Here is a 15,419-nt window from a genome sequence, read left to right on the forward strand (position 1 = left end):
CGCACAACCATCTCTAGGGTTTAGAGAGAATGGTCCGAAAAAGAGAATATATCCAGTGAGCGGCAGTTGTGTGGACAAAAATGCCATGTTCATGTCAGAGGAAAGTGGGCAGATGGGTTCGAGATAATAGAAAGGCAACAGTAACTAAAAAAAAAAAACACTTGTATGCAGAATACCATCTCTGAACGCATAACACATCGAACCTTGAAACAGATGAGCAGCAGAAGACCACACTGGGTGCCTATCCTGTCAGCTAAGGACAGGAAACTGAGGCTACAATTCACACAGGCTCACCAAAAATTGACAATACAAGATTGGAAAAACATTGCCTGGTCTGATGATTCTCAATTTCAGCTGCAACATTCAGATGGTAGGGTCAGAATTTGGCATAAACAACATAAAAGCATAAATCTATCCTGCCTTGTATCAACGGTTCAGACTGGTGGTGGTGTAATGATGTGGGGATATTTTGGGCCCCTTGGTACCAACTGAGCATTGTTGTATACACCACAGCCTAACTGAGCATTGTTGCTGACCATGTCCATCTATTTATGTACAGTGTACTTCCTGCAAGATAATGCACTATGTCACAAAGCTCAAATGATCTCAAACTGGTTTCTTGAACATAATGAGTTCACTGTACTCCAGTGGCCTCCACGGTCACCAGATCTCAAACCAATCCAATTGAGCACCTTTGGGATGTGGTGGAATAGGAGATTCGCATCATGGATGTGCAGCCGACAAATCTGCAACATCTGTGTAATGCTATCTTGGTAATATGGACTAAAATCCCTAAGGAATGTTTCCAACACCTTGGTAAATCTATACCATGAAGAATTAAGGCAAAAGGGGGGTCCAACCCGGTACTAGCAAGGTTGTACCTAATAAAGTGGCCGGAGAGTGTATATGTATGTGTGTGTGTGTTTATAATTTTATAATTTTGATCAGTTATATATATAACTGATCAAAATTATAAATGCAACAATTGTTTTTGCCCCCATTTTTCATGAGCTGAACTCAAAGATTTAACTTTTTCTGTGTACACAGAAGGCCTATTTCTCTCAAATATTGTTCACAAATCTGTCTAAATCTGTGTTAGTGAGCACTTTTCCTTTGCCAAGATAATCCATCCACTTCACAGGTGTGGCATATCAGGATGCTGATTAGACAGCATGATTATTGCACAGGTGTGCCTTAGGCTGGCCACAATAAAAGGCCACTCTAAAATGTGCAGTTTTACTGTATTGGGGGGTCCGAAAACCAGTCAGTATCTGGTGTGACCACCATTTGCCTCACGCAATGAAACGCATCTCCTTTGCATAGAGTTGATCAGGTTGTTTGTTGTGGCCTTAGGAATGTTGGTCCACTCCTCTTCAAAGGCTGTGCAAAGTTGCTGGATATTGGCAGGACCTGGAACAAGCTGTTGTATACGCTGACCCAGAACATCCCAAACATTCTCAATGAGTGACATATCCGGTGAGTATGCTGGCTATGCAAGAACTGGGATGTTTTCAGCTTCCAGGAATTGTGTACAGATCCTTGCAACATGGGGCCCTACGTTATCATGCTGCAACATTAGGTGATGGTCGTGGATGAATGGCACAACAGTGGGCCTCAGGATCACGTTTCGGTATCTCTGTGCATTCAAAATACCATCAATAAAATGCACCTGTGTTCATTGTCCATAACATACGCCCGCCCATACCATAACCCCATCGCCACCATGGGCCAGTCGATCCACAATGTTGACATCAGCAAACCGCTCACCCGCACAACGTCATTTGCCCTGTATAGTGAAAACATGGATTCATACAAAGTGCCAGACGCCATTGAATGTGAGCATTTGCCCACTCAAGTCGGATACAAAGACAAGCATGCAGATGAGCTTCCCTGAGACGGTTTCTGAGAGTTTGTGCAGAAATTCTTTGGTTATGCAAACCGATTGTTGCAGCAGCTGTCCAGGTGGCTGGTCTCAGACGATCTTGGAGGTGAAGATGCTGGATGTGGAGGTCCTGGGCTGGTGTGGTTACACCTGGTCTGCGGTTGTGAAGTCGGTTGGATGTACTGCCAAATTCTCTGAAACCCCTTTGGAGATGGCTTATGGTAGAGAAATGAACATTCAATTCACGGGCAACAGCTCTGGTGGACGTTCCTGCAGTCAGCATGCCAATTGCGACATCTGTGGCATTGTGCTGTGTGATAAAACTGCACATTTTAGAGTGGCCTTTATTGTGACCAGCCTAAGGCACACCTGTGCAACAATCATGCTGTCTAATCAGCGTCTTGATATGCCACACCTGTGAGGTGGATGGATTATCTCGGCAAAGGAGAAGTGCTCACTAACACAGATTTAGACCGATTTGTGAACAATATTTGAGAGAAATAGGCCCTTTGTGTACATAGAAAAAGTCTTAGATATTTGAGTTTAGCTCATGAAAAATGGGGGCAAAAACAAAAGTGTTGCGTTTATAATTTTGATCAGTGTGTGTGTGTGAATTTTTTTAATCGTAAAACAAAATACATCCAAATACCAGCAAACCTCAGGATATAAGTAAACCAAAAGCTTGTGAAATGGATACTATTGATTGTGTATAGAATATAATCGCTTGGGACGAGGACAAATCTGATAAAGCGTGGTCTTTTGATATTCCTCCAATTCTAACTCATTTGTCTCTACATCACTGGGAGACATAGCCAACTCGAGGTCCTCCATGGATGCTTTGCCATTCCTTTTTTCTGGAGGCGCAGAGAACATATAGGAAGGGCGAACCAAAACTGAAATCCGGAGCAAGGGGGGGAAAAAGGATCAAGGCAGCAGGGTTTGGTGTATAAGTACAAGTCAAGGTTGTCTTTATGTACCTGACATTATCATTGTTTTGGTTTGAACAGAATACCTCATGTTTGCTATTTTACGGACCTACAATGAGACTTTCTGTCTAAGGGCTAACGGTTTTCGTATGCTGATAATTAAGGCTTGATTTAACATGTTCTGGGCCGCCTGCCGCACATTTACTTCGTCAGGCTGGCCCTCCTGCGAGAACCGACTTAGCCCTACGTCGGTCGCACGCTTGGTGCTGAGGGGATCACAGTTCTCTATGGTCATTTTCAGTTAGTAAACACTCCCCTAGGCTCACATTTAACCCTTTGATCACCCACTAGGTTAACCACTTCCCTGCCAATGTCATGATTACTGTAACTGCATATTTTTAGCACTGATTACTATAGTAATGTCACTGGTCCCCCCAAAATTGTCAAAAATGTCAGTTAGGGGTCCGATCTTTTCACCGCAATGTCACAGTTCTGTTAAAAATCGAAGATTGCCGCCATTACTAGTAAAAAAAAAAAAAGACAAATCTTTCCCCTAGTTTTAGACACGATAACTTTTGCGCAAACCAATCAAAATACGCTTATTGCAATTATTTTTTTATTTTTATTTTTTTACCAAAAATATGTAGCAGAATATAAATTGGCCTAAAAGGATGAAAAATTTAGATTTTTAATTTTTTGGGGGGGGGGGAAATGTTATATAGTAGAATTTTGAAAAATATTGTTTTTTTTTTTGGGTGTTTTTTTTTTTTTTTTTTAGAATTGTTGCTGTTTTTTTGTTTATAGCGCAAAAAATAAAAATTGCACAGGTGATCAAATACCACCAAAAGAAAGCTCCATTTGTGGGGAAAAAAGGACATCCGTTTTATCTCAGAACAATGTCACACGACTGCACAATTTTCCGTTAAAGTAACGCATTGCAGAATCGCACAAAAATGGCCTGGTCATTAAGGGGGCAAATCCGTCCGGTCCAGAAGTGGTTAATGTCTGTATTGTTATCCACTATTTCTGTTTAATTTGTGTTACTCATTTTTCATGTTTCTGTGCTATATACGCTATGATACACTTATTTGGTTATAATTTACTATTCTCTTTGATGTTTGTCAATCTTTCAATTTGTCATCAAGCTTTCAGTAAACGCATTTAAACATAAGTAAAACCCACTGACAAAATACTTAACTAAATGACCTAACAGAAATCCTAACACTGAAACGAGTTCTATACTATACACAAATCAGGAACACAGAAAAGAAGGGTAAAACTGGAGACGCAGAGAACATCTAGGAAGGGCGAACTAAAACTGGAATCAGGAACAAGGGGAAAAAGAAACAAGGCAGCAAGGTTCAGAATATAAGTACAAGGCAAGAGCAGGCACAGAATAAATGGCTAGCAGTATCTGGCAGTAAAGCAAAACACTGGAGCAAGGTGCAACAGCAGAAGAGGGACTAATGCAGGCCATACATGGGTCGAATTCTGATTTTATATTTCTTTCGAAAATCAGAAGTTCGTGCATTTTGTGATCCGATAATGCCACCATTGATTTTGAACTTCGGCAAACCAAGCCTTCAATTTCACATCATGTTGCTACAGAAAATAATTTTCCTTCCTGGGAATCTTCTTGGAATTTTTTTATCCGGGAATTTTCTTGTGCTCATGCACATTTCTTTTTCGATTATATTTCTCACATGATTCTCCTATCTATTGTTTATTTTTCAATAAGGAGATGCCCGATCAATCAAATTCGATGGCCGCATAAAAATTGTCCATTGCTGCAACAACAGTCAATTGCTGCTGACCAACATTCTTAGAAAAGATTTTTGAATGAAAATTCTTTCGGAATTCGACACATGTATGGCGGGCCTAAGTGTACCCTCCCAGAAGTTAGCACCAGGTGGAGAGCTGGCTGCTGGGAGAAACCCGCTGTTGGACACTGGAGCTACAAACGTCCCCTCTGGGAAGCAAAGTACCAGCAGGAGAATCAAATCATGGCAGACATGCAAGATCAAGTAATTTGAAAGGAATGTCAAACAAACCATTCCCATAGCATGCAACATTTTGGGTCATCTTGTCTGCTTAAAAATGGCTCACTTCTGTTTAACAGATTCATTTCACACCTAGTATACACATTCACTGGATAGGGAATTCCAGTTTCAAATGTGAAAGAATGAACAGGCAACATACCACCAAATGGTTCTATTGAAGTGTTAAACACGCTGATGTTCATGATGTATTGTCCCCATCAGTTTGGTTTTGTTTGATTGAAAGCACATTTAAAAGCTAATGAAATTGCCTGAAAACAGTTATGCACTTGGCCACCATTACCTTTTGTGCTGTCTTTGTCAGTAGGAAAAAAGAATGTTAACCACTTCCCCACCAGGCCTATTTCGGACACTTTTTGTTTACAAGTTAAAACCAGTATTTTTTCCTAGAAAACTACTTAGAACCCCCAAACATTATATATATTTTTTTAGCAAAGACTCTGGAGAATAAAATGGCGGTCATTGCAATATTTTTTGTCACGCGGTATTTGCGCAGCGGTCTTTAAAACGCCATTTTTTTGGGAAAAATTACATTTCACTGCATTTAAAAAATACTAAACAGTAAAGTTATCCCATTTTTTTTGTATATTGTGAAAGATGATGTCACGCCGAGTAAATGGATACCCAACATGTTACGGTTTAAAATTGCGCCCCTCCGTGGGATGGCGACAAACTACGGTCAATAAGAGATCTCAATAGGCGACACTTTAAATTTATTTAACGGTTACCAGTTTAGAGTTAGTTTAGCTCTTTTTTTTTAATTATTGCTCACGCTCTGGCGATCGAGGGGATACCTCACATGTGTGGTTTGAACAGCGATTTCATTCGCGGCTCGACTTCCGTATACGTTTCTTTTTGTGCGCGAGCGAACGGTGATCGGGGCGGCTAAATTTTTTTTTTTTCCCATTTATTTTATTTATTTTTTTAACTTTATTACAGTTTTTAAAAAAAAAAAAAATCTGATCACTTTTATTGCTGTCACAAGCAATGTAAACATCCCTTGTGACAGCAATATGCAGTGACAGGTACACTTTATGGAGGGATCGAGGGTCTAAAATACCCTAGTCCCCTCCACTACACTTCCCTGTATGCAAAACGCCGAAAACGGCATTTTTGCATACAGCCGTTTTTCAAATTTGCCGCCGTTTTGCAGCACACTAACCCGGAAGTGACGTCATGGACGCCGCCTCCGGGTTACGTCATCGGAGACCCGATCAATGCCGTTTCCGGCATTCATCGGGACTCCATCCAGCCGGCGGACGCGCCGGCTGGGTGCTCGGGGCTCCCGGTGGGACGGGAGCCCCGGTAAAAGCCGCGGGAGGGGGGGGGGACGCCCCCTCCCGCCCCCCCGGGTAACGATCGAGCGGCTCCCGAGCCGCATAGATCGGTACCGACGGAATGCCGACCGCCGGCTTCAAACAACGGTACCGGGATGATGCCTCTAGCTAGAGGCATCATCCCGGTATACCCCCGGGACGATGGGTGACGTCCTCCACCCAGGGGGAAGTGGTTAACTAAGCTTGAACTTTACAGTGCAATTATAGTGCTTCACCCCACTGAGTTTGAGATGATTTCATACATGTGTTGTTTCCAATGTACAACAGTTTTACTTGAGAAAATATTCAGGTGTGTTTTAAAGGAGTTCGGACTTGATACTATGACCGCCAGCCACGGGAAAACACAAAACATGACAAATTCGCGACTCAGTTTGTGTATTCCAGTGGCCGGCAGTCAAAACGATCCTATCCTGGACGCGATTCTTCTTCATTCAGGAGAGGGAGGCTTAAAGGAGGTTGAAGCTCTGCTAACCGCAGCAGCTCCTTATGGAGTTGAGGTTAGGAGCTTTGGCAAAAAACAAAAAAACAAAAGCTAATGTACATGAAGCCTTACAGTGTTTGCTTTGTTTTGCTTGCCTTGTGAGCTATGATCTTGACCTGCTTTTTTTCTTCCCTGTAGACAAACTTGCGATTGAAGGCATAGTTGTACAGCGTGCTGAATGCAGGCCAGCAGCCAATGAACACTACATGCAGATGAAGAGGTAAGCCATTGATTTACAGGTGTTTTGTGATAATTACAGCAAAGCTATTGCTATAGTAATTTTTGAAATAAAGCCATGCCAGCGAAATAGCTTAATTATTCACCTTTTCAGCTGCCACTGTTGCTTCTGCTAAAATCCACATATAGCCTGGTTCCTGGTATGGTGAGTAGATGCCCCCCCTCCCCCTGGAGGGTTTTGGGGTGGACATAGGCCCCTCCATGGCACGGTCAAACCCCGGGTTTTCCCTCCTTCCTGTCAGGCACCCCCCTCATCGGTCTCCCCCCACCTCCACTTATGCTGGGATTGTGTGGGTGGTCTGGTCCACCACCTGGGGTAGGGTCAGGGTGCTATGGGGGCGAGGGGGGGGGGGTGCCACCGGCAACTGGATGGTCGGTTGTGCGGAAGGGGGCTGTACTTAGTGGGGGCTCCTGCCAGGGCCCCCCGTCCTGCATGGTCCTGTCCTTGAGGCCTAGGTATTCCTCCTGGGTCCCTGGGAGCCTTGTGGTACCATGTGGGGCTGCAATGCACGGTTGCCATGTTTGTGTAGTCCGGCCATTTTGTGGTGGTTTGTCATAGAAAACAGCGGCGGCCATGTCTGTGGAGACTTCTGGGTGGCGTTTTCGGCGATGGGAGCCCCTTCTCATCTCCTGGTGCTGACTTGATCCTTTCATTTGCTGATCACCGTTCATGCAGTGCAGATTCTCCTGGTGGCTGTGGTGCCTGGTTTCTGCAGGGTGGTGAGTCTGGTGGAGTCCTCTCCCTCTCTGCTGAGGATCGATTGGTGCTCTGTGACTTACACTTTTTTTATGGGGTCCCCCTGGTGACTCATGGAGTCTTTGGAGCACATCACCCCACCTGATTCCCTCTCTGAGGCTGCGGGGCCCTCCGTGTCCCATCCATCCATTGATGCACTGACGGCAGTCCTTGAGTCCTTTGTTTTCCTAGGTGGAGGTGGCTTTTGGGCGACGGGCTGGCAAAAAGCTCCCCCTGCCTTCCCCTGCCAATCCTGTATGACATCATTAAAAGTCTCAAGGGGGGGAAGAGTACCTTTCTTCCGCAGCTTACTAAGGGCAAGGACCCTCATAGACGTGGGCCTTCCTTCTCGGCTCATAAGAAGTTTTTTCGTCCCTCAGGGTTGACTGACAAGGGATCGAAGCCCTTTGGGGCCTCCTCTGGAGGATCTAAGCGAACTTGGTCTGGCAAGTCAAGAACGGGCTTCTCCAGACCCAGGAACAAGGCCTCTGGGGCATGGTTTGGTAGCTTCCCTGCATCAGGGGGATTTTCTTGCCTCCATCGGCATCAAGGATGCTTACCTTCACATTCCAATATGTGTCAGTCTCCAGCGCTTCCTCCGCTTTGCCGTGGGAGAGGAAGGAGCATTATCAGTTTGTGGCTTTATCCTTTGGTCTCGCCTCTGATCCTCGGGTCTTCACAAAAGTGTTGGCCCCGGTGCTAGCATTGTTTTGCCAATGGGGGGATTGTGGTACTGGGCTACTTGGACGACCTCCTTCTGTGAGCAGGGTCTCCTACTTCTCTGGTGGAAAACCTTGAAATCACCATATGAGCTTGAGGGAGTTTGGCTGGATTCTGAATTTTCTGAAGTCTTCTCTTGTTCTGTCCACAAAGCTAGACTGGGCCATAGCCAGAGTGCTCCTTCCTCTGATGGTGTCTACCTTTGAGGGGGTTTCATGTGCACAGCTCCATACGAGGTCCCTGCAAGGGAGATTCTGGCCGAATGGAACAAGAATCCGTAGTCTCTGGACAATCGGATCCGGCTGAGCCGTGGAACGAAATAGTCCCTGATATGGTGGCTTCCTTCTTTGGTGATTCGGTCCTTCCTCCCCTTGTATTGGACAGTGGTCACCACGAATGCCAGCCTGTCTGGCTGGGGAGGTGCCCTCGTCAAAAATTCTGCTCAGGGGATCTGGAAACTGGAAGAGTCCAGACTACTGATCAGTGTCTAGGAACTCGGAGCGATCAGACTGTGCCTGGAACATTGGATGGATCGTCTTCAGGGATGTCCAGTGCACATTCAGTGGGACAATGCCACAGTCATGGCTTATGTCAATCACCTGGGGGGGGCACAAAAAGTGTCCTGGCGGCTCTGGAGGTGGCCGGCATTCTAAGGTGGGCAGAACGGTTCAGTCCAGCCCTCTCTGCCGTACACATTCCTGGGGTGGAAAACTGTCAGGCGGATTACTGTAGTCGGCAGGCGTTGGACCAAGGGGAGTGGTCCCTTAATCTGAAGGTGTTTCATCAGTTGTGTCTCCGGTGGGGCATCTCCGAGGTGGATCTGTTGGCGTCTCGGCTCAACAGAAAGGTGCAGAGGTTTGTGGCTCGGTCATGGGATCCTCTGGTGGCCCCATGGGGTCAGTATCGTCTGATTTACGCCTTCCCTAATCTTAAGCAGAAACTGGCCTTGAGTACTATCAAGGGTCAGGTGTCGGCCTTAGCGGACCTTGGCCACACACTCCCCTGGTACCTTGGCCACACACTGCCCTGGTACGTACTTTACTTCAGAGAGTTAGGCATTTGGCCCCTCCAATGCGGTCTCTGTTGCCGCCTTGGGACCTCAATTTGGTGCTCTCGGTTCTCCAGAACCCTTCTTTTGAGAATCTTTGGGAGATTTCCCTGCTTATGCTATCCCAGAAGGTGGCCTTTTTGGTGGCTTTCCCCTCTGTGCGCAGGGTGTCGGAATTTGCGTCGTCATGTCGTTCACCTTAAATGGTGGTTCGCAGTGATAAGGTGGTTCTTCGCTCCTGTCTGTCACTTTTTAGGTTGTCTCTGATTTTCATTTCAATTAAGACATTGCGTTGCCTTTCCTGTGTCCCAGGTCGAAACATCCGAAGGAAATTACTTAGTATTACACCCCAAAACACATTCTGCTATGCCTCCCAAGCTTGGGGATACCACATGTGTGAGACTTTCTTTTTACAGCCTAGATACATAGAGGGGCCCAAAATCCAAGCAGGACATTTTGGCTTTAAAGAAGCATAAATTACAGGTAAATTATGCATCTAATTTCCTGACTACTGATTACATTTTTGGAGGCCCTGGAGCACCAGGACAGTGGAAACACCCACAGGATGATCCTACTTTGGAATGAAAACACTCCATAGTATTTTCTAAGGGGAATGGTGAGTCTTATGAAGACTTCATTTTTTTGCCACAAGTTCTTGGAAAATACAGAATGAAAAACGTTTTTTTACACAAAGTTGTCAATTTAATAAGATATTTCTCACATACAGCATGGGCATACTTGGAACTACAACCCAAAATACATTCTGCTACTACTTCTGAGTATGGCGATACAACATGCAAGACTTTATGTCCTGGACTGATTATGTATCTGATATTGTATCATGTATATCACACAAATCAAATAGTTGTATCAAAATCAATGCACTGTAATGTTTGCTTTATACGAGTAATCAGGGAATATAGCTTAGTGTAGCATTGCCTACAGCATTCCCTGTTCTATAAGCCAAGCAAGCCTTTGCCTACTGGTATATGGTTGCCCCCAGGAATGCCATGTTCCCTGGTCAGGTAAAGAAAGCTTAAGAAGGGAAGAACAACAGTTTCTGTGATTCCAGAAGTGCAGCAGTCCACAGGGGATGTTTGGGACTTGTCTTGCAGGAACATAGTCAGACATGCAGATGGGTCAGTTCAGACTCAGGCAGAGACATAGTCAGCATCCGGGCAAAGGATTGGTCTAGACAACAGACAGAAATATGGTTAAAATACAGGAAAATCAAGTACACTGATCTGGCTACACTGGTCTGACATTGACACTGTGACTGGCTGCACTATTAGGGCTTTTTCACACTTGATGTTGGGGGGGGGGCGGAGTAAAACTTGCAGCTTAGCTATGGTTTTTCCACCTATCAACCGCTACCCCTTTTAGCAGCAGAGGCAGCGGCTGGGGGTGTACACCTGCTGTGGCTGTGATGCTTTGCTTCACAGCTGGGGAAAGAATTTTATTCCCCGTTATGTCCTCTGATCATGACGCATTAAAGTGAATGAGATTGCTTGTGTGGGGTCCAAGGAGTTAAAGCTGGTGATGAGGAGGTGATACAATGCCTCCTCACTGCCTGTCAAATCCTCTCTAAAGGAGTGATCGAAACATGGATGACTCGTAGGGAGCATGGCACACGTGAACAAGTCCTTATGGTGACACAATGACTGGTGTTGCAGAGATCAGGAACACTGACAGTATGTAAAAACACATGCTTATAAAATTCTCAAATGTGTTATTTTTTGTCTCTTTTTTAATTTGTTCCCTTCCTAGTCCCAAAAAAAACCCCAAATTTCTGCATTTTCCAGAGTTTGGAATGCTTCCTGGGGCATTACAGAGTTAAAGTTACTTTGTTGCTTGATCATTGTCCTTTAAAAAAGAAGTGTGGTCAAAGCTTTTTTGGACCTTCTTATAAAAAGGTCTTATTTTAAAGCTTGATAGCCATGTGTTAATATTTTAATGTCCACAGCCTGGCCATAGTTCCATTTTTAAGTGGACCTTTAATTAAAAAAATCAATCAACGCTAGGAAAAGAATGTTAAAGAATATTCTTACCAGAAACCCTGGCTACTGGGGTGATTGCATTAGTGAGAGTAACATCTCTCAGCCTTGCAGGATTGTTAATATTTTCTAGTTTTTTGGACTAATAAAGCCAACTAAAGCTCTATGACATTTCTCTGCACTCAAAACTCTTGTTTAAAGTCTTTATCTTGCGAGGCAACATTACAGTGCGCGAGCACAGTAATGCAAAATAATTTTGATGCATTGCTAATTAAATCCCCAGAGACAACAGATAACAAGTCCTGCAGTATGGGCGGAAGTCGGTTGTGCAGGACATTGAAACACATACTTCAGTCTTTCTTGTGTAATTGTCTTGGGATATAAAAAAAAATATATTCATAGAGCTGAAAGTATTTTTTTTTTTTTTTGACGAGTTATTTATTCATAGTAAGATGTTCCCTCAAAAGCATCTTTTTTTAGCAAATTTGGAAATACAGGCAACCACTTTAATTGGCTAAATGTTTGCTTAGTGTCTAGTGATGGTCGGTAAAGTGTGTTTTTCATATAAATCTAGTTGTATTAGTTGTGGAATGTATTATTTTAAAATGCATGAAGGTCATTATATAAAACATTTCATCTGAAAACTTCTCAAATGCAATATAACAATAATTGTACTTGCTGCTCTTTGTGGGAAAATGTCATGATCGCTTCGAAAATCTTTCATAGCTTTCATGGAACTGTTTTTTTACTGCAGTCACTATAACGAGAGCTATTCCAGTCACTTTAAATGACCAGTAAATCTGGATAATGAAGGGACAGCAAGCAGCTCACTGATCAGGTAATCTGTCTACTTTCATCTCTGATCAGCAAACTCTGTGTAATGGAGTACAGCTTGAGTACTGTACAGTGCTGTTCCTTTGTCACCCATTTTAAATGCTGATGTGCATGGGATATCCATACAACTAGTACAAAGATAGACTGAGGTACCATTTACGTTTGTTAAAGTCTATTTGAAAAAATAAAAAATATAACTGAATACAATAGGTGTTTTTATATCTGCCTACACTTACACCAACATGCCATTACTGTTGTAGTCACTTCTGCTTGGTTAAAATAAAACCGTAAAAAGCAGGACCTGCCAATGAAGAGGGTTTATACTCACCTATGCTACTACTCCTGTTGTTGTGTTTTTTTTTGTTTTGTTTTTTCACTTTGTTTTGGAGCTACAGCCACCTAAAGAATCCTTATGGTTGACACTTTCTGAAATGTTGAATTCCCTGCTATGGGATGAGAAAACCCCTACATCTCTGCTGTGTCCTGTAGTGAAAGGGACGATGATCTGCAACAGGAAACCAGGCATCTGACACACAAATGTGTTGGATATGCAGAGGTTGCTGTGCTGAGAATATCAGAGGAACAGACAGTATAAACTCTCTTTTTTTAAATTCTGCTTTTTTTATCTTTAACTCAGTAATTGCAAGATCAACCATGGGTTTATAGATTCAAACCTCAGAATGCTTGCAAAAACTCTGGCTGTGGTTTGTTTGCCAAACCTCTTGCTGATTCTCATCCACCAACCTAGAAAAAAAGAGCTTGTCACACTTCTCTTACTGTTAGGATCTTCACTACATTGTCACAGTGTAGGTGCTAGGGGCAACAAATATAGACCGCAGCATCCATCCCTTGAGAGCAGCAAGGATATCAGCAGTCAGTTCCGATCACTGATGTTTTATTTTGTCTGTATGAATGCCCTTCTGGTAGAATAAAAGCCACATTACTGTAACTGCCAAGCAGTAGCTCCCCTGGCCTCTAGTACATTATTTTTACATTGTGGCCATGTAATCAATGTATGATCTATGTATATAATTATATAGAAGATATGGACCCATGTAAATTGAAACAGTGTCACAAAGTAATATAAATTGCTTGTAAAAGTAGTTGTTTTTTTTTTTTTTTTTTTTTACCCTAATGCATTCTCTGCATTAAGGTATAAAACATTCTGTGCACAGGTTCCCCCCACCCACCCCCCCCCCCCACAAGCACCCCTTTATACTTGAGCCCAATCTCGATCCAGTGCTGTGACCAAGAGCAGCATCTCTCTCTCTCTCTCTCTCTCTCCCCCTCCTCACTGGACATGACCATTGGCTCCCTCTGCGGTCAATCACAGGCTGTGCGGAGAGAGTGGGGCTAGGCCGTCCTGTGTGTTTCCATGGACACACCATACAACGCAGCTCAGGATCAAGCCTGCATGAGTGCCCCTGTAGAAAACCTTTTGCTACGGGGGCACTCGGCAGTGGGTGGGAGCACTGGTGGGGACCCCAGAAGAGGAGAATCAGGGCTGCTCTGTGAAAAATCATTGCACAGAGCAGGTAACCATGACATGTTTACAATTAACTTAAAGTAAAATGAGATTTAAAAAAGTTTGTGTATGTATACATTGTGTGTGGGTCTATATACAGTGGGGGAAAAATATTTTGATCCCCTGCCAATTTTGTAAGTTTTCGCACTTACAAAGAAATGAGTCTATAATTGTTATCATTTGATTTGATAGAGACAGAATATCAACCCAAAATCCAGAAAAAAACACGATACAAATGTTATAAATTGAGTTGCAGTCCAGTGAATAAAATAAGTATTTGATTCCCCTACCAACCAGCAATAATTCTGTCTCCCATAGACTGGCTACAGTGTTTTCTCATGTGGTAGGCAGATAAGTCCTTTCAATTTAAGATGGTGCTCCAAAAGACACCTGTCCACAGAATCTGTTTCTTCCATTCAAACCTCACTATCATGGGTAAGACCAAATAGCTGTCAAAGAATGTCAGGGACAAGATTGTAGACCGGCACAAGGCTGGAATGGGCTACAAGACCATCAACTTGGTGATAAGGAGACAACTGTTATTTACAAATGGAAGAAATACAAAATAACCATTAATGGCCGTTGTTCTGGAGCACCATGTAAGATTTGGCCTCATGGGGAAAGAATGATCATGAGTAAAGTGAGGAATCGGCCCATAACTACATGGGAGGAGCTTGTGAATAATCTCAATGCAGTTGGAACCACAGTCCTCAAACAAACCATTGGGAACACAATACGTTGCCATGGATTGAAGTCCTGCAGCACCGGTAAGGTCCCCCTCCTCAAGGCACATGTAATGATTTAGAGAGAAAAACTCGAAAAATGCTGACTATGACCCTAAGAACACCATCCCTACAGTCAAGCATGGAGGTGAAAACATCATGCTTTGGGTCTGTTTCTCTGCTAAAGGTACAGGCTGATTTTTCCACATTGAGAGGCCAATGGACAGGGCCATGTATTGTAAAACTTTGGATGAAAACGTTCTAAAGCCAGAACACTGAAGATGGGCAGTGGATGGGGATTCCAGCATGACAATGCCCAAAAAAAAAAAAAAAACATACCACCAAGGCAACAAAGGAGTGGCTCAAGAAGAAGCCCATTAAGATCATGGAGTGACCTAGCCTGACCATAATGCCATAAAAATTTATCGGGGTTCGTATGGTCATGAAAAACCTGGAAAAGTCATGGGATTTTAAAATGGCACTTTCCAGGCCTGGAAAAGTGTTGGAAAATTAACCTAACCCAAAAGTTTTGGAAAAGTCATGGAAATTATTTGTTGCATATGCAGAAACGAGAGAAAGGCGCCTCTTAGTGGAGCATGTAAAAAATGTTATTGACACGTATAATTAAGAAGTTACATAGTTTGTGAGGTTGAAAAAAGACATCAGTCCATCCAGTTCAACCTATGATGTGTGTATGTGTTTGCTGTTAACCGTACATTGTATACCCCTGTATGTTGTGGTCTTTAGGGTGCTCATCTAATAGTTTTTTGAAACTAACGATGTTCCCTGCTGATACTACTGCTTGGGGAAGAGAATTCCACATCCTTACTGCTCTGACAGTAAAGAACCCCTTACGTATTTAAGGTTAAACCGTTTTTCCTCTAGTTTTAATGAGTGGCCACGTGTCTTATTGTATTCCC

The 15,419-nt window shown here is 43.4% G+C and overlaps 1 protein-coding gene across 1 annotated transcript in view; it reads left to right on the top strand.

Annotated features, from left to right (window-relative positions):
* Nucleotides 1-15,419, top strand: part of GTF2F2 (general transcription factor IIF subunit 2) — a 501,983-nt gene that overhangs the window by 271,792 nt on the left and 214,772 nt on the right. Inside the window, exon 6 of the mRNA XM_082244661.1 lies at nucleotides 6,822-6,903. Coding sequence (XP_082100787.1) covers nucleotides 6,822-6,903 — 82 coding nt within the window. The remainder of the gene's footprint in view (nucleotides 1-6,821; nucleotides 6,904-15,419) is intronic.

Source organism: Pelophylax lessonae, assembly GCF_965119305.1.
Source record: "Pelophylax lessonae genome assembly, chromosome: 2".
NCBI lineage: Eukaryota > Metazoa > Chordata > Amphibia > Anura > Ranidae > Pelophylax > Pelophylax lessonae.